The 22,428-nt window shown below is 41.6% G+C and overlaps 1 protein-coding gene across 2 annotated transcripts in view; it reads left to right on the top strand.

Moving 5' to 3' along the window:
• The window catches only part of PIEZO2 (piezo type mechanosensitive ion channel component 2), a 338,300-nt gene that overhangs the window by 38,640 nt on the left and 277,232 nt on the right, over window positions 1–22,428 (top strand). For both annotated transcript variants that reach the window (XM_054164079.1, XM_054164078.1), the window contains exon 2: window positions 21,308–21,403. In XM_054164079.1, the coding sequence (XP_054020054.1) occupies window positions 21,308–21,403 (96 nt within the window). The remainder of the gene's footprint in view (window positions 1–21,307; window positions 21,404–22,428) is intronic.

Genomic DNA, 22,428 nt, shown 5'->3' with positions numbered 1-22,428 from the left:
GTTAGCCAGCTGACATATGGCTCATAACCAGAATTTTCATTTAGCTGAAAGCAAATAAAGCCCATTTCTTGAACAGTTAATGGGAAAGGGCCAGACAGAACTCACATGCTCCTGGAAAGTGCCAGTGGCTTCCCAGTGACAGTGGCACTGTGCCTGCATCCAAGGTTTCTGAGCAACTGCAGCTTCCTTGTTTCTTCCAGTCACTTGTATTATGCAGCTCCAGCCACAGAACCATAGAATGGTTTGGGTTGGAAGGGGCCTTTAAAGGCCATCTAGTCCAACTCTCCTGCAGTGAGCAGATACATCTTCAACAAGATCAGGTTGCTCAGAGCCTTGTCCATCCTGGCCTTGATGGTTTCCAGGGATGGGACTTCTGCCACCTCTCTGGGCAACCTGGGCCCAGAGTGTTTCATCACCCTCAACATTAAAAATTTCTTCTGTATATTTAGTCTAAATCTCTCCTCTTTTAGTTTTAAATGAAAAGGGAGGTTGTAGCCAGGTGGGGGTTGGTCTCTTCTCCCAGGCAACCAGCACCAGAACAAGAGGACAGTCTCAAGCTGCACCAGGGGAGGTTTAGGCTGGATGTTAGGAAGAAATTCTTCATAGAGAGAGTGATTGCCCATTGAAATGGGCTGCCTGGGGAGGTGGTGGAGTTGCCATCTTTGGGGGTGTTTAGGAGGAGACTTGATGGGGTGCTTGGTGCCATGGTTTAGTTGATTAGGTGGTGTTGGATGATGGGTTGGACATGATGATCTTGAAGGTCTCTTCCAACCTGGTTTATTCTATTCCTATTCTATACCATTACTCCTTGTCCTTTTGCAACAGGTCCTGCTGGAATGATTGTCCCTATGTTTCTTACAGACACCTTTTAAGTACTGAAAGGCAGCAGTAAGGGGCAGTGGGTGGAAGTTGAGGCATAGGAAGTTCCACGTAAACATAAGGAAAATTGTTTTCACTGTGAGGGTGATGGAACACTGGAACAGGCTGCCCAGGGAGGGTTGTGAAGTCTCCCTCTTTGGAGATATTCAAACCCTGCCTTGGTGCATTCCTGTATGACCTGCTCTAGGTGATCCTGCTCAGGCAGGAGAGTGGGACTAGATGATCTTTAAAGGTCCCTTCCAACCTCTTGCTTTCTGTGGTTCTGTGATTCCTTGGATACACAGTGTCACAGAATGTGATATTAAATGTTAATAAGCAGATGCAGTTTCTTGTTTATTTTCATGTTCAAGATGGATCCAGATACTGATCTAAAGACAAACTCCCTATTGGTATGTCTCTCTGTGCAGCATATTTCTATTCATTCAAACAAATCCCAGAGGAGTATTGATGCATATATTCATTGCACTGATCAGCAAAATTAGAGATGCCCACAGACAGAAACTGTCTGAAAAATTTGTCTCTGTGCACAGTAGTGTTTGGGGACTCGAACATGGGATTTGCTGTATCTTTCTAACAGCTTAAACTGAAATCCAGGATTTCAGAGAGTTCAATGCCCTTATGCTTGAATTCCACCCTAGAATTCTAATGAAATAAATACTTTTTTTTTTTTTTTTTTTTAATATTATGTATTCTCAAGGGGAGCTGAGATTTGTAGCCTCTCAGGGAGAAGGATTGGTGTTTGCATGCAAGAAGTGTGGATGTAATTATCTTTGGAGTCAGACGGAGTTCAGGCAGGTTTTTAGGCCATAAAAACCAATGATTGTTTCTAAAATAATTTAGAATGTTTTGCATTGAGCTAGATTTTGTTTTTTTCCTGTGACTTTTTATTTTCTTTCTTCCTTTCTCTAATTTACTTTGAGACCAAGCTAGATGAAATGGGAACTGATTGCATATGAAGTATGACTTCATGCTTTTTGATATTTTGCCATTGAGATTTCACATCCTACAGGGATTAACCCATCCGTCATTATATGACATCTTACATTCCTCACCAGGAATTAGAGTAATGTGCTCTGCCTTGGCTTTTGTAGTCAATCCCAGAATCAGAAGCTGGAGATAGAGCAGCCCTTTAGGATCACTCCAGCAAATACAATGCTCATCTCAGTTGAGCTGGTTGGGTAATTTTCTGAAACAACTTCTGTGTTAGGAGCTGCCAATTAGTAAAACAAATACTACTTCCTTCAAGTGAAATTCATTCCTTGGAAGTTCTAATGAAGTTCAGGGACCTCAGCAAACCTGAAAGCAAACCTGCTTTTCTGTATACCACTAGCTTGTGAATTGAGAAACTGTGTTTTGTAGCCTACTCTGAGTAAAGGAACTTTGGGTTCTTTACTGAGTGTTAGTTTCTCACTCCTCGTTAGTCTGGACATAGATTTGGGTGCTATGAGGGGTCTAAAGCACAAGTCTGATGAGGAACGGCTGAGGGAACTGTTCAGCCTGGAGAAAAGGAAGCTCAGAGAAGACCTTCTTGCTCTCTACAACTACCTGAAGGGATGTTGTAGTGAGGTGGGGTTCAGTCTCTTCTTCCCAGTGACACGCGGTAGAACCAGAGGAAGCAGCCTCAATTTCCGCCAGGTAAAGTTTAGTTTGGATGTGGGGAGACATTTCTTGACCAAAAGGGTTGTCACTTTGACTGCATACGAGCTTCCATAAAGCATGATTACATGTAAATAATATGATGGGAAAAGATGGCACAGGCCTTGTCACAAGTCCCTGTTGTGTAACACAGATGAATACATAGTATCGATAGTTCAAAGGTATTATTGTGGGGTTTTCGGGGGGGGAGTTCAGGGTTTTTGGAGTGGTCATAAAGGTTTATGTTCTTGAGGTCATGATGTTTGGTATTTCTGTGAGGAAAATAGTGTTTTCAGGTCACTCTTTCTGGAGAACAAACTGATAGGAATAATAACTGTGAGGGCCCTGGAACTCTGGTGGTTTGTGTAAGACTAAGGTACAATATGAGGATTAGCAATGCAGATAACTTTTGTTCTGCCCAAAATGTGGAGTGTTAATGTGTAACGCTGATTAGAACTTGGGCAAGGTGATGGGGAGCAAACCAACCTGCTTATCACAAGTAGAGTTAGAAGGATAAAGTCAGCCATCACTCATAACATGCCAAGTGACAACTTTTGGTCTTCAAATGCTGAGATAACCAACATTTACCATAGGTTACATTAGCCATAGGTTACTCTTAATTACTGATTCAGCCTGATTGCTCTTTACCTGAGAAAGCCAGGACCATTAAAATAGACTGGTGGTGGCTTAGTCTGGGGTGTGTACATGCACATGTGTGTTATTTTTATCTTTGATTAAAGGGATATTCTTTGGGGTTTGTTTCTTTGGTGGTGCAGATGGTGGCTCTGCAAGAACAAAGAGGAAAATAAAAAGTTCCAGGAATAGCTGAACTCCAGCACGCAGAATTGATTTCTGCTTATTATAATCTTGATGCTCTGCATTTGAACATCACTAGCTTCCCTCCAAAAAACACCTTAAATTTTTGTTTTAGTTTCTTCATAAAGTAGTCACATGCACCTTCAGAGTACTCTGAGATATATCATAGAATCATAGAATGGTTTGGGCTGGAAGGGACATTTAAAAGTCATCTAGTCCAACCCTTCTGCAGTCAGCAAGGACATTTTCAGCTGGACCAGATTTCTCATAGTTCTGTCCAACTGATCTGGAATGTTTCTAGGGATGGGGTATGTATCACCTCTCTGGGCAACCTGGGCCAGGGTTTCACTACCTGTGGTGTGAAAAATTTCTTCCTTCTGTCTTGTCTAAATCTCTCCTCTTTTAGTTTAAAACCATCACCCCTTGTCCTGTCACAACTGTCCCTGTCTTTGTAATAGGCTCTCTTTAAGTATGAAAGGCCACAAGGTTTCCCTGGAGCCTTATCTTCTCCAGGCTGAACAACCCCAGCTCCCTCAGCCTGTCCTCACAGTAGAGGAATTCCATTGCTTTCATCATCGTTGTGGCCTCCTCTGGACCTGCTCCAACAGGTCCATGTCTGTCTGCAGTGCTGAGGACTCCAGAGCTGGCCCCAGCACTGCAGGTGGGGCCTCAGCAGAGCAGAGGGGCAGAATCCCCTCTCTTGACCTGCTGCCCCTGCTTTTGATATTTTTTGTATCAGTAGTAAAAAAGCTGAGCTTCTTGATTCTTCCTTCTTTAAGGATGCACACTGTAAAATCTCCTGCTATTGCCAGTCATATTGACACCCATAATGATGTTTGTGCTGAGGTGTTTTGTGCCCTCATGCCTGAGAGCAGAGTCAGCCTTGGACATGGAGAAGAGAAGTGGGATCCAAAAAAGTAAAAATAGAACCAGAAAAGATATTGCTTTCTGGTGACCAGGATTTTAATGTGAGTGACTGAGTGTTTATAGAGAAACAAAAACATAGCAAAAATAGTTTTTAAAGCATCTTTTAAAATATCTTGTCTCTGTCTGTATTCCAAAGAGTAATCTTTGTCCTTTTACTGTTGTTTCGATGTGGACTAATAATCGGAACAAACAGAGTAGGTCAAGAACAATGAAACTATGTCAGGATGAATTGAAAACTTTGTTTTTCTTCATTTGGAGCTGTACTCTTAGCAGACTTGATGCTTCATCTTGAAATAATCCTGGGCAAGAATTTTAGTCTTTCTCCATTTTCACTGGCAGATGGTCTTAACTTTCAGATGGACAGAGCTGAGTTCTAGAAATGGGGTTGAATCTGGTTAAATCCACATAAACCTAACAAAAAAAAAATTGGACTTTTTGTGGTGCATTGGTGAATGGAAGCTTGCCCAAGTTAAGGGCTTTAGGATTTGGCTCCAAGTCTACTTTAAATCTTCATTTCCCAGACATAAACTGTTCTACTAGAGGCATTCAGATATTTGAGAATATGCTGCAATTGTATCTTTGCATGTTCTGGATGTGCTTTGACTGAAAAAAAATAGCAGATGTTTGACCTGTGGGGTGTACTTCCCCTGGGGCAAACCTTTCCCAGGTGTCCAGAGCATTCTTTTTCTACCTGCTGACAGGTATTTTTGAATTATTATTATTGTTTTGAGAGCTGTTTTTGTCTTCTCCTCCCAGCTCATCTGGATACTGTGCTAAAACATCTCTTTACCCTACTAGGAAGCTCAATTTGTTCATCGATTGAAAAATGTCATGGAAGAGGTCAAGAATAACTCTTTTCACAGAATCACCAAGATTGGAAGAGACCTCAAAGATCATCAAGTCCAACCTGTCACCACAGACCTCATAACTAGACCATGGCACCAAGTGCCACGTCCAGTCCTCTCTTGAACACCTCCAGGGATGGTGACTCCACCACCTCCCTGGGCATCACATTCCAATGGCAAACGACTCTCTCAGTGAAGAACTTTCTCCTCACCTCGAGCCTAAACTTCCCCTGGCACAGCTTGAGACTGTGTCCTCTTGTTCTGGTGCTGGTTTCTTGAGAGAAGAGACCAACTGCCTCCTGGCTACAACCCCCCTTCAGGTAGTTGTAGACAGCAATAAGGTCTCCCCTGAGCCTCCTCTTCTCCAGGCTAAACAATCCCAGCTCCCTCAGCCTCTCCTCTAGGGCTTGTGCTCAAGGCCTCTCCCCAGCCTCGTTGCCCTTCTCTGGACACATTCAAGTGTCTCAATGTCCTTCTTAAACTGAGGGGCCCAGAACTGGACACTGTACTCAAGGTGTGGCCTAACCAGTGCACTGAACTTTGAGAAAATTGACTTAGTACTATAGATATGTATTCGTTATTATGTCTGAGATGATCTACCAGTTTTAGTAATGAGTAGCATCTATGGTCTTGGTTGTGGGGTTTCTTTCAGTGAAATAAGAAATGCAGGTGGCTGAGGTGGAATGTTTGGGTACCATTAGCACCCAAGTTATACCAAGATTAAAGATTTCTTTGGATCCAGGAGTTTTGATCTTGAAAGAAGCATTGATTAAAAACTCAGCTGTTAATTCCTGGCCTATAACTTCTTTAAAAATAAGCATAAAAATGCAAAAAAGTTTCTAGATGTTGAAGTTGGAGGGAAGTGATGTTTCCTCACTCACAGCATCTGAAGCTAATTTGAAATCTACTGATTCTGCTGCCTGCAAATAAACTAAAGTTGGCCTCAACATCTGGGCAGGTTATTATTTTTGGAAATCCTGTGGACCACTCAAAAAAAAAAGGGGGGTGGTGGTGGAGTGGAGGACCCACTTTTCTTTACTCCTCTGCACAGGGCTGTTGGAGGAGAATGGAAGCTTTCTTCTGAAATGTCAGATTTATTATGCAGAGATTGCACAGAAAAGGGTGGGGGTCAGACTCAGATTGCCAACTTTTCCTAACCACAAAACAGGATGTGCTCCCCTCTCCCCACTCCAGGACTTCATCTAATAATCAAACCATTCATAGCTGTTTCAATCAGCATTTTAATACTGGCCTTTTCTTAAGCTCTTCAAGTATTCCTTAGCTAAAAGCTGATAAATGGCTTTGGCTTATTGGGCTGAAATTTATCTCTCTGGCAGGAGAGATGAGCTAAATTAACAAAATGTAGAAATTGAATTGGGAGTCTGTCTCGTGCCTAATCACAAATATGTTGTGTGCTCTCCTAAATCTGGAACTGCCCCTCTAACTTTGTAGGAGGAGTTACATGAGCCTCTTTGCTGTTCATGTTCTGTATCATCATCCACAAAGGCAGCCTGTTAGGCTGTAAAGCACAGGATGCAGCTTCCACAGCACTTCAGAGATTAGAAATATTTTTATCAAGCTCAAAACAAATTGTCTTCCACATACACAAATAATATTTTGTTGTTCTTTGGGATATCTTAGGTTCTACTTCCCATTTTTGGGTGAAACCATTCAGTATTTGTCTGCTTCTAGAATTTCATTTCTATTCGTGCACTTTTGGCTAAAAAGAAACAAATTTACCTGTTGATTGTCTGCTGACTGAGAGTGTGAGAGCATGCCATACACAGTAGTGTCTTGCCATGCTAATAAATGGAGTTGAACTAAAACCTGTTACACCCACAAAAAAAAAGAAAAGATTCCCAGGATTCCCAGACATTTTGATGCGTTGTAGTTTAGATCTAATGTTGTTGGTTTCAGCGCATAGTGCAAAAATATTTCTAAAGGGCAGGTTTCTACTCACAGAATCATAGAATTGTTTAGGTTGGAAGAGACCTATAAGATGATCACCCAGCACTGCCAAGTCACCACTAAACTGTTAACCTGAGCACTACATCTACATGTCTTTGAAGTCTCTTCAGGGGTGGGGACTCCACCACTTCCCTGGGCAGCTCATTCTCCCCAAAATTTTTCTGTTTGAATGAAAGTCGCTATAGGACCATCTTGTCTTGAGATACTGTGCAAGGCTGCTAATGAATGCATTTGGAAATAATTAAGGACTGTTACATCTGCCATCTTGGAGGGTGGAAATACTCATGTCCTTCTGTGCTGGGGCTGCATCCCTGGACTGTTCACTCCACCATGTTGTCAAGGAGAAAATGACACAAATAATGAGGAGACAATGGTGCAAATATGACTAGGAAACTGATTTTGCTGCTCGAGGTTTCCTGATTGCTTTGTGTGATTGTGAAAAAGTGGTTGATTTCAGAGTGAACTAATCACAGAGCTATCAGAACTCGAAGGAGCCTCAAAGGTATCTAGTTCCACCCCACCCTGCCATGGGCAGGGACACCTCACACTAGATCAGGTTGCCCAGAGCCACATCCAGCCTGGCCTTAAAAACTTCCACCACCTCCCTATGCAACCCATTCCGCTGTCTCATCATCCTCATGGTGAGGAACATTTTCTTAACATCCAATCTGAATCTACCCACTAATCCTATCACTAAACATCCTGTGACATCCTAAAAAGTCCCTCACCTGCTTTCTTGTGGGCCCCCTTAGGATGCTAGAAGGCCACAATAAGGCCTCTTCAGAGCCTGCTCTTCTCCAGACTCAACAACCCCAGCTCTCTCAGTCTGTCTCCATAGTGTTTGTATGTATATCTGCCACCACTTTGGAGGAGAGGCAAGAATATATTTTTTGGGAGAAGTTGTACACTAGTAACTGCAGGCTTATGTTTGAGTACATGGGGTCACTTTGCTACAGGGCTGTCACATAAATGTGGTAAAGTCAAGTACTTCTCTGTGGATAAGTTTCTTATTTGTATAAACAGGGTAAGGATATTTTCCTTTTTCCCTGCTCTGAATGGTCTTGTCTGCTGAAGTGTTCTGCTCTTTAATGTGCTTGAGTAGTCCCTGCCACTGTGAAGTACTCATTTGGTTGGACTTTTTTTAACTGGAAAGACTCCCATCTAGTTTTTCTGTTCATGGGCTTTTAGAAAGATAACTCTCAATGTATCTGGTGGGTAATTATAGTAAACCCCTCTTTCTCTAGCATCCTTTGGAGAAGTGTTTAGATTTTCCACATTGTATCCTCTCCCTTTTATCATCAGAGTTCCTCCTTCTGAGAAACCTGTGTGAAGGTGAGGAGGAAGCAACAAATGAAAAGATAAGAAACTGAATGTAAAATGTCTTTTTGATTTTACTATGACTAGAGTTTACACTGGTGCTTTTCCTGAAAACCTAAAATGTTGTATTACATGCTTAATGAATTCATAGCTCATGTGCCACAGAAGTTTCTCTCTTCTCCACCTTCTCAGCAGCAGTGTTCCATGATGATAATGAGACAAGGTACCTTTTAAGAGCCATGGATAACTTACAGGAACATAGCTGCACAGTTTTCTCCAGTAGTGAGTTTCTCCAGTTCTTGCTTACCTTTCTGAGAGCTGGGATTGTTCAGCCTGGAGAAGAGAAGACTCTGGGGAGACCTAATAATGACCTTCCAGTACCTGAAGGTGGCCTACAAAAAGCATGGAGAGAGACTGTTTACAAAGGCCTGTAGTGATAGGACAAGGGGCAATGACTTCAAACTAGAGTAGATTTAGATTGGATGTTAGAACAAGTTCTTTACCATGAGGATGTTGGAACTCTGGAACAGGTTGCCCGGGGAGGGGGTCAGGGCCCCATCTCTGGAGATATTCAAGGTGAAGCTCAGTATGGCTCCAGGCAACCTGATCTAGTTGAGGATGCCCCTGCTGACTGCAGAGGGGATTGGACTAGATGACCTTTGGAGGTCCCTTCCAACCCAGACCATTCTATGATTCTATGATTTTCTCTGCTTCTCATGGGGTGCTCCCTACTTCAGTTGTGCCAGTGCTGAGTGCCACAGGCAGCTATGTTGGCATGGCTGCAATGATGGCTTGGGCATCACAGGGGATGCTTGGCACAAGGATGCCCTTAGCTTTGCTGCCAAAGATAACACAAGTCCCTAAATGCGAAAGCGTAGGCCAACATGCTCCACTGTTTTGTTTTTGCATCAAGCAGTTTTCCTTCAGAAAACAGGGCTGCTGTTTCCATGCCAGCAGGAGCATGCTAACTGTTAAATAATCTTGTGGCAGCTGCTGAGGAGGAGAAATGTTGGTGCCAAGAGCCCCATGTGCTGTGCTACTTGGGATTTGCTCAGCGTGGAGGCAGCAGGATCTGCGAGCTGACGCCTTTGTGGATGGCTCTTGGCTGGGGCCAGAGCAGCAAATGGAATACTGGTGAAGCTCAGCAGGCATCGTGGTAGTGTGATGACACCACCACTGTCAAGTCTAAATGGGGTATAAATTTGTTTTGTGTTGTTGATGGCAAAACATGCCCCTGTAGCTGGAGGCTGCACGTTTATCCTTCACCCTTTGATTTTACTACATCAAGCTAGTGGTTGTCAGTCACAGCTGCTCTCCTTCTCCTCAAGGTGGAGACTAAGTGGAAATTTAAGCATCTTCCAGTGGACTGTGGCTAGGCACTGTGGCAGTCCTAATGTACTCTCAGTCTCTCATAAACAGTGTTGTAAAGGGAAGAAATCTTTGAGACTGAGTGGCAAGCTTGGCATCACATTCTCCCATCATTCTCTCCCATTTTTTCTTATATTGAATGGTTCCTCTACATGTCTTGTCTCTGAAATTCACTTTCAGAGTATTCATTGTTAGTATCTAGCAGTGTGAGTTATTCAGATATTGGGAAGATATTTTACCTCAGGTGTGTAAGATTTCATTTTGACTTAGCTATTGAAGTGAAAATATCCTCACACCTTCCCATCTTATAACCCAAAACAAGACCTTTTTCTGGTGTGACAGCTAACATATAGACAGAGCAGAAACAGATCCATGTGCATCCAAGCACACTACAGAGTGTTTCACCATTGTTTTCTTTTTACAGTTAGAAAACTGAATAAAGCAGGGAAAAGTTCATGTTTTCTTTTTAAACTGGAAAATATTTTTATTTTTTTAATCATAACTAATTTATTTCCATCAACCTTTTTTATAATACTAATTAATATTTTCACTATTTATGAGCAACCTGATCCAGTTGAAGATGTCCCTGCTGACTGCAGGGGAGCTGTACTAGGAGAGCTTTAAAGGTCCCTTCCAACCCAATGCATTCTATGATATAATGTCCTCAAAATGTACTGAGGGGCCCAGAACTGAGCACAATACTCAAGGTGTGGCCTCATCAGTGCTGACTGCAGGAGGATGATCACTTCCCTCTTCCTGCTGGCCACCGCATTTCTAATACAAGCCAGGATGCCATTGTCTTTCTTGTCCACCTGGGCACACTGCAGACTCCTATTCAGTCGACTGTCAGCCAATACCTCCAGGTCCCTCTCACAGTCACAGCTTTCCAACCACACATCCTCAAGTCTGTAGCTTGCCATGGGGTTGTGAACCAGGTGCAGGACCTGGCACTTGGCCTTGTTGACCTTCATACAGTTAGCCCATGGAGATAACCTGTCCAGATCCCATTGTAAAATTTCCCTTCCCTCAAGCAGATCAACAGGGCCACCCAGCTTGGGGTCATCTGCAAACTTACTGAATCCCCTCTTCCAGGTCATTGATGAAGATATGAAAGAGGACAGGCTCCACTACTGAACCCTGACAATCTGGCTGGCTGTTGTACATTGATCTAGGTGTTGATGACAAGAATCCTCTGTGTTGAAACAAACCCCAATATTATTCTGGCACATTTCTTTTCTGGAGCTACAAACTTCATCCAGGACCAATTCTGGTCAGTTTGCTCATAAAGACCACTTTGAAACCCATTGTTTATGTTCTCAACTGGTGTACATTTTTGTCTGTTTACTAGTGAAAATAATTGCTTAACCAGATAAAAATTTACAGTGACAGAAGTGCTCTTAAATAAGCACTGTTATGGAAGATTGTGTTAAGTTTTTACTGCTGTTATCTCCATTGTATATAACCCCCTTGTCAGTAAGGGATCATTGTCTTCCCTTCAGAGATTGTGAAAAAAACAGCCACTTTTTTCCCCCCTTTTTTTTTCTTTTTTCACTTGAAGTGCAGCTTGATGTTTGTACCTTTCTTTAACTTTCAGGCTATGTTTAAATCAAATTTAATGTACCCTTCACTTAGTTTTAATCCTCCAGGATGTATATTATGGTCTTTCTCAAGAAATGAATCTTCTGGGACTCTCACAGGATTCATTTCTCCAAACTGAAGATCTTGCCCAATTAAAGAGATGCTGGGTTTCTTGGTTGGCTTGCTTTTGTGACTTGTTTTTGGGGGTTATTGTTTGCCCTTTTGTTGTTGTGGTTGGTTTTATGCATTATTTTTGTTTGTTTGTTTTGCCTTTTTTGGTGTTGTTTTTAATTGAGAAAAGTAAACTTATGCATTTTAAGAATGTCCACATTAAGACCTTCAATTTACCTCTGTCTTCATGCGTTCAGAACATGCCTAATGATGAGAAGTTTTTACTTGCTCTGTTTCCCCCTGCAACAAACAGTCCTTTACTTTGTGGTTGGCTACAATGAGAAATGTAGAACTTTTGTAGTGGTGAGCCTACACCCCTAATTTCCTTGGTGGGATGTGACCATTTTACTATTTATGCTGATGGGATGCTGCATAATATCATTGGGTATGATCAAGAGAGTGGCTTGACTCTGAAGAAATATGTAGTCAGACTTTATGTTGAGTTAGATATAAACAGATTAGAATTACTAACTGTGTGGGAAGTTTTCTTCAAGTTAAACTTCTTCTTAACTTCCCACATTCAAATGTTCTTGGATAAGGACACAATGGTTTGTTATATAAACATGAAAAGAGGTATTAAATCATTCTGAATTTCCAGTCTTGCTCTTAAAAATTGGCTGGGATCTTATCGAAGGTCTGGGGGAGTTTCTGCAAATCCTGTTCCAGGGGAAGAAAACATTGCTACACATGCCATGGAAGGAGTGTGCCTAGTCGGTTGAGAGAGGTTATTCTCTCCCTCTACTCTGCCCTGTTGAGACCACATCTGGAATATTTTGTCCAGTTCTGGGCCCCTCAGTTCAAGAAGGACTTCAAGGAACTGCCTGAAAGAGTCCAGCACAGAGCCACAAAGATGATGAAGGGAGTGGAACATTTTCCTTATGAGGAAAGGCTGAGGGAGATGGGGCTCTTTAGCTTGGAGAAGATGAAACTGAGGGGCAACCTCATTAATGTTTATAAATATGTGAAGAGTGAGTGTCAGAAGGACAGATCCCGGCTCTTCTCAGTGATGTCCAATTTTCTGCATGAACATAAGGAAAATCTTTTTCATTGTGGGTGTGACAGAGCACTGGAACAGGCTGCTCAGAGAGGTTGTGGAACCTCCTTCTCTGGAGACATTCAAAACCCACCTGGATGCATTACTATGTGGCCTGTTATCAAGGTGATTCTGCTGTGGCCAGGGTCTTGGACTAGATGATCTTTCAAGGTCCCTTTCAACCCCTAACATTCTGTCATTCTGTGAGAGTCAGTTGGGTTCTCCAGAATAAGTGATCAAACAGCTACAAAGTCTGCCAAAATCTGTGTGCTGTGATTCTCTGGGCCCTCCAGTATCCTTCCCTGGTTCATAGTTATGAGAAATAGTTTTGCAAGGCAATCCGTAGCAATCCTAAGTAGATGCCTGTAGTAGATCAAAACTTCTTCACAAGAAGAGAAAATTACTTGGTGAGGTTGAACTGGATGATCTCCAGAGCTCCCTTCCAACTCCAATCAATTTGTGATTTTGTATTTCAAGGAGGGGAAGGACCACACAAATTCTCTTCAAACAAAAAGTGATTTTTAAAATTGATTTTATTATGTAGAAGAAATATCAGTTTGAAACAGAGACATGACAAGTGTGAGGAGCTTAACATCTGCTTTATGCAATTGACAGATATCCTGGAGATAACTATTTTTAAAGTTCTGTTTCCTTTGGTAAACACTGTGTGGCTTCGTAGCACTGTCTGAAGTGCTCCTTCATCTCCCAGATTTATGGCTTGCAGTTCCACCCCTCTGAGCCCCATTTTTGTTTTTTTTCCTTCAGTGATGGACCAAGAAAGGAAGTTTATCTATCCTTTCCCTCACTGGAATAAATAATGGCAGAGTTTTAAACACTGCATTCATATTTGTAACTCTGCTAATGACACTCATATTTCTTAATGTTAACACCTCTCTGATCTTTTGTCATGTTAGTCTTCCTCAGAAGCGTTTGTCTGGGTTAGGATTTTTTGCCCCACCATTCATCTGATGCAGGGTTATTTTATGACTGGTGTCAGTATAAGCAACAGCTGGCAGAAGGGGAAAAGAAAAAAAAAAGACTTGGTTCCTTCTGCATCTTAAGTCAGTTGATTTATGGTAATGTTATGCACTTTAAAAGAAAATGAGCATGGATGGCTGTGGGAGATTGGTAGCATGCTGAAATTTTTACTTCTACTCGCTGGAAGAGTTTCAGTAGCTGTTTCAATGTCTGATAGATTCTCAGCAGCTGTAAGTGAAGGTCTTGGTCCCTTTCTGCTCATGAAGACCTCTCTGTCACACAAATGTCTCCACATCTGTCCCTGGTTCATGCTGTGTTTAGTCATAGCACTGTGTGACGTTTGGTCGTCATCTGTGTTCCACGTTTGCTGTTATTTTTAGTCTGAGTCTTACCAGGGTTATGCAACTGTAACAGCACAACTGCAGTGCTTTCGCCGGATGTCCAGGGGGCAAGGAACACGCTTTTCTCATCCCATGAAAATGAATGAGAAGCAGAGTGATTTCTTGAGGTCCCAGTTACTTTCTTAGAGAGAGAAGCTTGGAGACAGAAGAGCTGTTGTTGCTGAGGCAGGGACGAGAATGCTGACAGTCTCCTTTCCACAGACAGCCGCCTCGGTGTAGGAATGTGAAGTCTTCTTCCTCTTCCCAGACCAATGAACAAATTTATACGTACAGATAATTCGAAATGTTGTGACTTTGGTGAAATGACCTCCTGAAGCTGAATGCTCACAGTTTTGGTGGCTGGCATGCAATCCTGATCCATAAAGCTTGAGGACAACAAAGGTCCCAGATTTGCTGTAATTTTTTTTGTTATATATCAAAAGGGAGACTTTGACAACTGCATTTTATTTTTCTTTTGGACAGAGGTTAGAGCCACTGCATTCTGAGTGGGGCTTACTTTGGCATGTGTTGATTGTGTGAGGTGAGTGGGGAAGAGCATGGCTGCAATGAGCTTTGATCACCGTGAAGAGACTGGAACTAAAAGATGTATGTGTAAAGAAGTGTCAAAAATTCATAAATCGAATCACTCAACCAAAACCCCTAGCTTTGTCTCAAATTCATTGATTGACTAAAAGGTTACCAACACAATACAGAAATATCAAAGCCTTATGGCACTCTAAGAGACAGTGGGTTTTAATTTAGTTCCAGTCTGCCACTGAGCTTGAAATTAGTTACAATGTTCATCAGACCTTTCTAATGGGGAAAAAACCTTGCTGATGTTGGTGTCCACCATGTTTTTGTACAGTGCAAATCCACATGTACTTAGGTGTGTCAGCAAAGCACACTGACACTGGATTTGCTTGGGAGAGTAGATACTCCTTTAAAATACTTTATTCTCAGTAAGGTGGTGACTGTGGTGCGCTCACACCTAGAGTCCTTTGGGTTGAAAGAGACCTTTAAGATTATGAAGTCTCTTCCTGAGGTCTTCATTTTCTTCATGTCAAAGACAGCTGAGGAGCATAGCTACTGTCCTTAAGAGCTGAACAAACAAGATGAACAATGTGTTTTGTCTTCTCTTTGCACTCAGACAATTTGCCACAAAACTAAAATAATTTTCAGATGGAGAGAAAGCTCACTGAAACTCAAGTTCTGAGAAAGAGAGTAAAGGCAGAAAAATTCAAAGCAAAATAATCCCCCAACCTATAATCCTGTGGAAAGTGTTTACTATCCAGCAGTCACCGCTCCTGATGAGTGTTGACCAGTGAAAAAGTTCTGGCACATCCCAAATGCAGAGTATTTATCTATTTATCAAAGCATTCATGTTTTTCCCCAGCAGAAAAGAAAGGTTTTCTGTCAGGGTGTAGCACACATGAAGCAGCACCATGTTGAAATGCTGTCTGAAGAGCAGGGTGGGGAGTGGTATTAGTTAGCATGATGTTATCAGCAGGGCTGTTGAATGTGGAAAGAGCATGGGATGGGTTGATGCAGGTGGTAACTTGTCCATTGCTGACACAGTTCTGTGTGGTTCTCCACTGCATGCTGTAGGCTATAAGCATTAATTTGCTCTAAGAGGATAGTAAGATTCCATACATTTCACTTAACTGGTTTATAGGGTATAATTCTAATCTCATCTATCAAGATCATTATTTTAAGTGGAATTACTCAGAAGTAAGAGAGAGAAAAAACTGTGCCAGGAGTTAACCTCTTCTGAATTGCAGTAAGATATCTAAAGTGCACTATGCCCTTCAGGTACTTGTCATGATTAGAAGGCATAGTTCTTGAAGAGGGACATTTTTGGCCACTTTTAGAGTTGTAGTCTTGAAAATAGGCTGTTTACAGCATATTTAATTTTACAACAAGAGGCAGTTTTTTCTGTGTTACTTTGAAGAAGAATCTTGGGGCGGGAAATATGCTTGCAACAGAAACTTGAAAAATGCAGAGGTGCTGGAAGAGCTAAAAACTAATTCATAGGATTAATACAATTTCTCTTTGTTCTTTAGACATTCATAATATTTTTATGAAAGCAAACTTAATTTTTTATCTATTTGTTTATTTTTACTGTATTTGGTCACTCATGGCCCTTTGAGGTTAAATCTGGGAGATACAGAGGTTTAGTAAGATTTACACTTGTGTTCTGAAGCTGGAAAGGAGATGTGAGGTTTGCTCCTTCTCATACCTGAACAGGTGTTGGGTCATCTCATAGAGGAAATGAGAGTTACTGCTGTCAGTAGGGACCAGGACAGGCTGAATCAATGGGATGAGGCCAGTGGGATGAGGTTCAATGAGGCCATATGCTGGGTCCTGCACTTGGGTCACAACAACCCAAGGCAATGCTCCAGGCTTGGGGAAGAGTGGCTGGAAATCTGCCCAGCAGAGAAAGATCTGGGGATGTTGGTCAACAGCTGGCTGAATATGAGCCAGCAGTGTGCTCAGGTTAAGAAGGTCAACAGCATCTTGGCTTGGATCAGCAATAGTGTGGCCAGCAGTACTTGGGCCAGTGCTTCTCCCCGTGTACTTGGCACTGGACCTGTTCTCCAGACCCTTCCCCAGCTTTGTTGTCCTTCTCTGAATGTGCTCCAGCACCTGAATGTCCTTGTAGTGGGAGGTCGAAAACTCAGCACAGTACTCAAAGTGTGGCCTCACCAGTGCCAAGTACAGGGGGACAGTCACTTCCCTGATTCCTTCCTTTTAATTAAGACTAATTTGCAATAAATACAATTGTAGCATAAAGGGAAAGATTTTGTATTTTGATGAAATTAGTCTTCTTACCTGAGCTTTACCTGGGTGAGGTAATTATTACCTAACAAATCTTGTAAAAATACATTGAAATGCTTTCTTCGTTGCAAGATGTAAGTATTCAGAGCTGATTTCTGTTCTCTTATTTCCAGGCTGTTTCACATGAGCAGATTTTAGGGACTTTTTCTTTGTGCATATGTATGTGTGTATTTATATTTATATATATATATATATAAAACACATGTAGAAAAATCAGTGAATTCTGAATACATTTACTGACATGACAGCAAATAAAAAAATTGGTTCTCTGTGACTGCAGTTTGTCATTTGTTTGAACAAATAGCTAGATGCCAGAAAGATGAAATATTCTACATCTATAATTTTTTGCTACAAGTAAATGACCTGTCAGGCCTTTGTGAAAATTCTGCACATTTGCATGCTACTTTTCGAACTGCATACTTCTTTATGACTGCAGTGGTGTTTATGTGTATATATATAAAACTGTTTTAGATGACATTCTGATCTTGTCTTTATAAGGTAGTATTTTTGAGCACAGAAAAAAGTGCAGCATTTTATGCATTAAACTAGAAATATTTCAAATAATCACTTCTCAGTGCAGAAGTTAATCATGTCATAGAATCACGGAATGTTAGAGGTTGGAAGGGACCTCCAGAGAACATCCAGTCCAACTCCATTGCCAAAGCAGGATCACCTAAGGCAGGCCACACAGGAATGCATCCAGGTGGGTTTTGAAAGTCTCCAGAGAAGGAGACTCCACAACCTCTCTGGGCAGCCTGCTCCAGTGCTCTGTCACCCTCACAGTAGAGAAGTTTCCCCTCATGTTGTGTTGAAACCTTCTATGTTCAAGTTTGTATCCGTTGTTCCTTGTCTTATTACTGTGCATCACCAAAAAGAGATTGGCTCCCTCCACTTGATAGTCACCCCTCAGATATTTTTAGACATTGATGAAATCCCCTTTCAGTCTTCTCCAGGCTAAACAGATCTAGGTTTCTCAGTCTCTCCTCATGGCCCTCTTGGACTCTCTCCAGCAGATCCCTGCCTCTCTTGAGCTGGGGAGCCCAAAATTGGATGCATGTTCTTGCCGCTCAAGAAAAGTTGCCCTAAAATACTTCATTCAGTTGTAAAAATAGCAAAGTGGTTCTAATATATTAATATGGTGTGTATCAATAGCTGTGATTTTTATGTCTTCTCACAATTGTGTATTAGTGCTGCCATTGGACTCTGGAGAGTAACAGAAAATCAGAGATGAAAAATCACATTTCTGGAGCTTTGTTCCTGAAGGCTGTTAGAAAACACAGTAAGAAATGTGAATTAAATATAAAGACTGAAGAAGAGAAAGTGCATATGGGCTTTCAATGCATTTACCTATTGAAGCTTCTTGTTTTGTGTTCTTTTAAGGCAAATTTCTGAAACTAAGCAACTGAAGGGTTTCCTGGATCCTAATAAAATGAACACTTTCAGCTTAGGAAGTATTTAGTTTTACCACATGCCTTGAAAATATTATTATATTTCTGCAGTACACTGTAGCAAATGTGTAAAGGAAGATTTGTACAGAGAAGGGATCTCTCTTAATTGTTCAGTTTATGTAGTTGTGGAGAAAAAAAGCTGTTGAGAACATGGCCTCCTAAGGTCTAGAAATAGACAGCAGTAAATTTGGAGGTAAATATAGTTCAAGAATAATTCCTCTCAAATTAATTTCACTAATCGATTAGACAATTTTGGAAGAGGTAACAAGCCTGAAATGCTAAAATTGGATACATTTTGGTAGTGCAACCTGACAAACATAACCCAAATATCCAGAAATTTCTCTGCCACCTGCTTTGCCAAGAAATTCTTTTGTATAGGCGCCATTTCCGTTGATGGACTTCCAGTGGCATGAAATGGCACCTTCCCCTGTGGTGGACATCTGTGTACAGCTGCCTTTGCAGAAGGAGTGCTTTGTGAATGGCCAGAGGGTGCTTTCGTTTGGAGTTTTGGATCATCTTTAGTTGTATCCTTGACAAGCCAAAGCTGATTATATACCCAGCAACTTGCTTGAGGTAGTTTTGAGTATCAGAACTTAGGAATACATAGATTTGATGAATAATGTTGCAGTGTGAATATGTAAATATGGTGCAGCAGCTTTCTGAACTTTTATCTTGCTAAGAAGACAAATAGGGTCAATCATGGCTCTTTGCTCTGGCACATGAGCTTGGTAAGACACTCATCTCCAGCAATAAGTGTGAGTCAAATGGAGATAAACATGATGTGGAAATAGTGAAATAATTACAGTAGGGAATACTAAAAACGTTTCAGCTAAGTTTTGGAGGTTTTAATTTAATTCTGAGAAACGTGTTGCAGGTGCTTCTGCAACTGCTTAAATAGACATAGCTTTTCCAGGCTAAGTCTAGCCAAAGTTATTAGTTTGCCGGACAATGCCTTGATACAAATAGTTCTAAATAGTCATAGATTCATGGCTTCATACAATGGTTTGGATTGATTTTGATGCTTGTGTTGTAAATTCATTTCTACTCATTTCCATAAAATTTCGTGAAGTGGTGGCTGGAGACACTTGTGGTCTTCTGCAGTACCTGTTTCTGGCAAGCTCATGAAGGGCCTGCAGCACATTGCCTGTGGGGGGAGCTGGGGGTTGTTCACTCTGGTGAAGAGGAGGCTGAAGGGACACCTCATTGCTCTCTACAAGTCCTTAAAGGGAGATTGGGGTGAGGAATGGGCCAACCTCTTCTCCTTGCTGTCGAGACACAGGTTTCAAGCTCTGCGAGGGGATGTTCAGAGTGGATATTAGGAAAGATTCCTTCACTGAAAGGGTTCTCAAACATTGGAATGGTCTGCCCAGGGCAGTGGTGGAGTCACCATCCCTGGAGGTGTTTAAGTGGTGTGTGGACCTGGCACTTAGGGACATGGTTTAGTGTTGACCCTTCAGAGCTGGGTTGAGGGTTTGATGGGATGTTCTTTGAGGTCTCTTCCAATTGCATGTTTTATGTGATTCTGTGATTTTGTGACTGAGGCTGTATCTGTCTTCCAAACCCAAGCTGGTTGGATGTAGCTGGGAAAACTCAATAATACTAGTTACATTCCATGTATAAATAAATGTAGAGGTTAATTCATCTCCTGACTCTTCTGTGGTTGGCTTATCTCATGGGAATGGTTGAATGTGATAGGCCTTATAATATTTCAACATCTGCTGCATGGTTTTGAACCTTTCTGCCTGGGAGTCCAGAAACTTCTCTTCTAGCACCAAGCATGAGTGATGTTCATGGAAAATGGAAGGCTACAATGATGATGAAGGGACTAGAGCACTGCCTTATGAGGAAAGGCCAAGGGACCTGAGGCTTTTTAGTCTGGAGAGGAGAAGACTGAAAGGGGATTTAATACATATTTATTAATATCTGAGGGCTGGGGGTCAAGAGGGATGGTTCAGGCTCCTCTCAACTGTGCCCTGTGATAGGACAAGGGGCATTGGATATAAACTACAGCACAGGAGAAGTTCCACCTCAACATGAGGAAGAATTTCTTTACTGTATGGATTGCAGAGCACTGAAACAGGCTTCCCAGAGAGGTTGTGGAGTCTCCTTCTCTGGAGACTTTCAAGACCCATCTGGATGTGTTCCTGTGTGACTGGCACTAGATTCTGTGGTCCTGCTCTGGCAGGGGGGTTTGGACTCGATGATCTCCAAAGGTCCCTTTCAACCCCTAACATCCTGTGATCCTGTGAAAAGATGAACCTTGGTTTGGACACTTTCAGGAAAATACACCAAGTTTTGAAAACGCAACAGGAAGCATCAGACAGAGTCATTGGAGTAGCTCCATTCTTGAGAAAAAACTTGTGTGACACCAGTTGCAAATTGCTGTGCAGCCCTTTTTCACTGGTGCTTCACAATGTTTTCACTTGAAGAACTTTGTAAGACCAAATGGGTGATGGTAAAATTCACAGAGCTGTGTTACGATTTACAGCTGTTGCTGTTTTAAAAGACAGCTGGTGACTTCAGACATGCTGTAATTTGGAATATGCATGTACATCACCATTTTTCTTCATTATTTACTGATAATCTTTAATTGTAGCTTAATGGACTTGTGACTTCTTAAAGAGAGCCCATTAATATTGATTTTTATTTCCATATATATATTTTTGGTGGGGATTAGTTTAATGAGGAAAGTAAAAAGTTTAGGTAACAATCAACGTTATCCATCATTCTGGGCAAAGTCTTTGTAGATTGGATTCATCTTTTGCTGAACTGTAAAATAGATACCACTGTAAAAATACTTTAGAAGTGTATTTAATTTTGTTATTTACTTTAAAATTAAGCTTGAGGACTTGTATAGAAATGGCTTAATCAAGTGGTGAACAGTTGGGCAGATGAGTAATAAACTCAAATGTGCTATTGAATTGGTTGAATTGCTGTCTCTGGATGTGTTTAAAAGCTATCTAGACATGGTGCTCAAGGATACGGTGTAACAGTGGGCCTGGTAGAGTTAGATAATGGTTGGACTTGGTGATCTTTTTCAACCACAGTGAATCTGTGCGCTCATGTGATCGAGTGTGATTATCCCAGGCTGATCTACCAATATGCTCTTTTTCTTTTCTCTCATGACAGCCTGTGCTTTCCGTTACAATGGGCTCTCCTTTGTCTACCTCATCTACCTCCTGCTCATTCCTCTGTTTGCAGAACCCACAAAAACAACGATGCAAGGTAAGATGCTCATTGCTTCATTATCCACGATGTGTGGTGGACAGAGTACCTGCAAAATCCTTTGTGTAGTAGAAGGTGAGGTCCTGAGCATTTTCCCCTCACTAAATGAGCTCACTTCTAATACCTTCTATAAATTCCTCAGTGCTGTAATTTGACTATATATTTGCTTTGGTGATGAAGGAGTTCCAACCACGATGCCACTCTTGCCCCAAGGTGCAGCAGGGCTGTCTGATAGTGGTACTGGCAGATCTTATTTATGGCATTATTTCATCTGGAATACTGACATTGTCTGGGTGAAAAATGAATTTTTGGAACCCCCTGCAAAGCCATTCTATCATAGCCTGTGCAACAGTTCTGGATTTGTTGTTACTTTTGAGAACTAAAGATTTTTAATCCAACAAATATGGTTGGCACTTATTTATGCCTCACTCTTCAGTTTTAGGCACTTATTTAAACATCACTCTCATCCTGACTTTTTGCAACTGCCTTAAGATGACAAATAACCTATCTACATCAGACATTAAAGTATCTATATATCACATACCAATCAAACTTGTACAAGTTAAAATATGAAAACAGTTATGTGGCTTCCTGGAAACGAACAGAAATGGCTGGATAACAACATCAAAACTTAAAGTTTGTGATCTCCATGGTGGAATTTACAGTGAGGGTGCAATCACAGATGACCGAATAGAATAGAATAGAATAGAATAGAATTAACCAGGTTGGAAGAGACCTTTGAGATCATTGAGTCCAAGCTATCATCCAACATTATCTAATCAACTAAACCGTGGCACCAAGCACCCCATCCAGTCTCTTCGTAAACACCTCCAGTGATGGTGACTCCACCAGCTCCCCAGGCAGCACATTCCAATGGCCAATCACTCTTTCTATGAAGAACTTCCTCCTAACATCCAGCCTAAACCTCCCCTGGTGCAGCTTGAGACCGTGTCCTCTTTTACTGGTTCTGGTTGCTTGGGAGAAGAGACCAGCCCCCACCTGGCTACAACCTCCCTTCGGGTAGT

The sequence above is a fragment of the Dryobates pubescens genome, chromosome 9 (genome assembly GCF_014839835.1).
Source record: "Dryobates pubescens isolate bDryPub1 chromosome 9, bDryPub1.pri, whole genome shotgun sequence".
Taxonomy (NCBI): domain Eukaryota; kingdom Metazoa; phylum Chordata; class Aves; order Piciformes; family Picidae; genus Dryobates; species Dryobates pubescens.
Note: the sequence above shows the minus strand (reverse complement) of the source record. Positions and strands in the feature narration are given on the sequence as shown.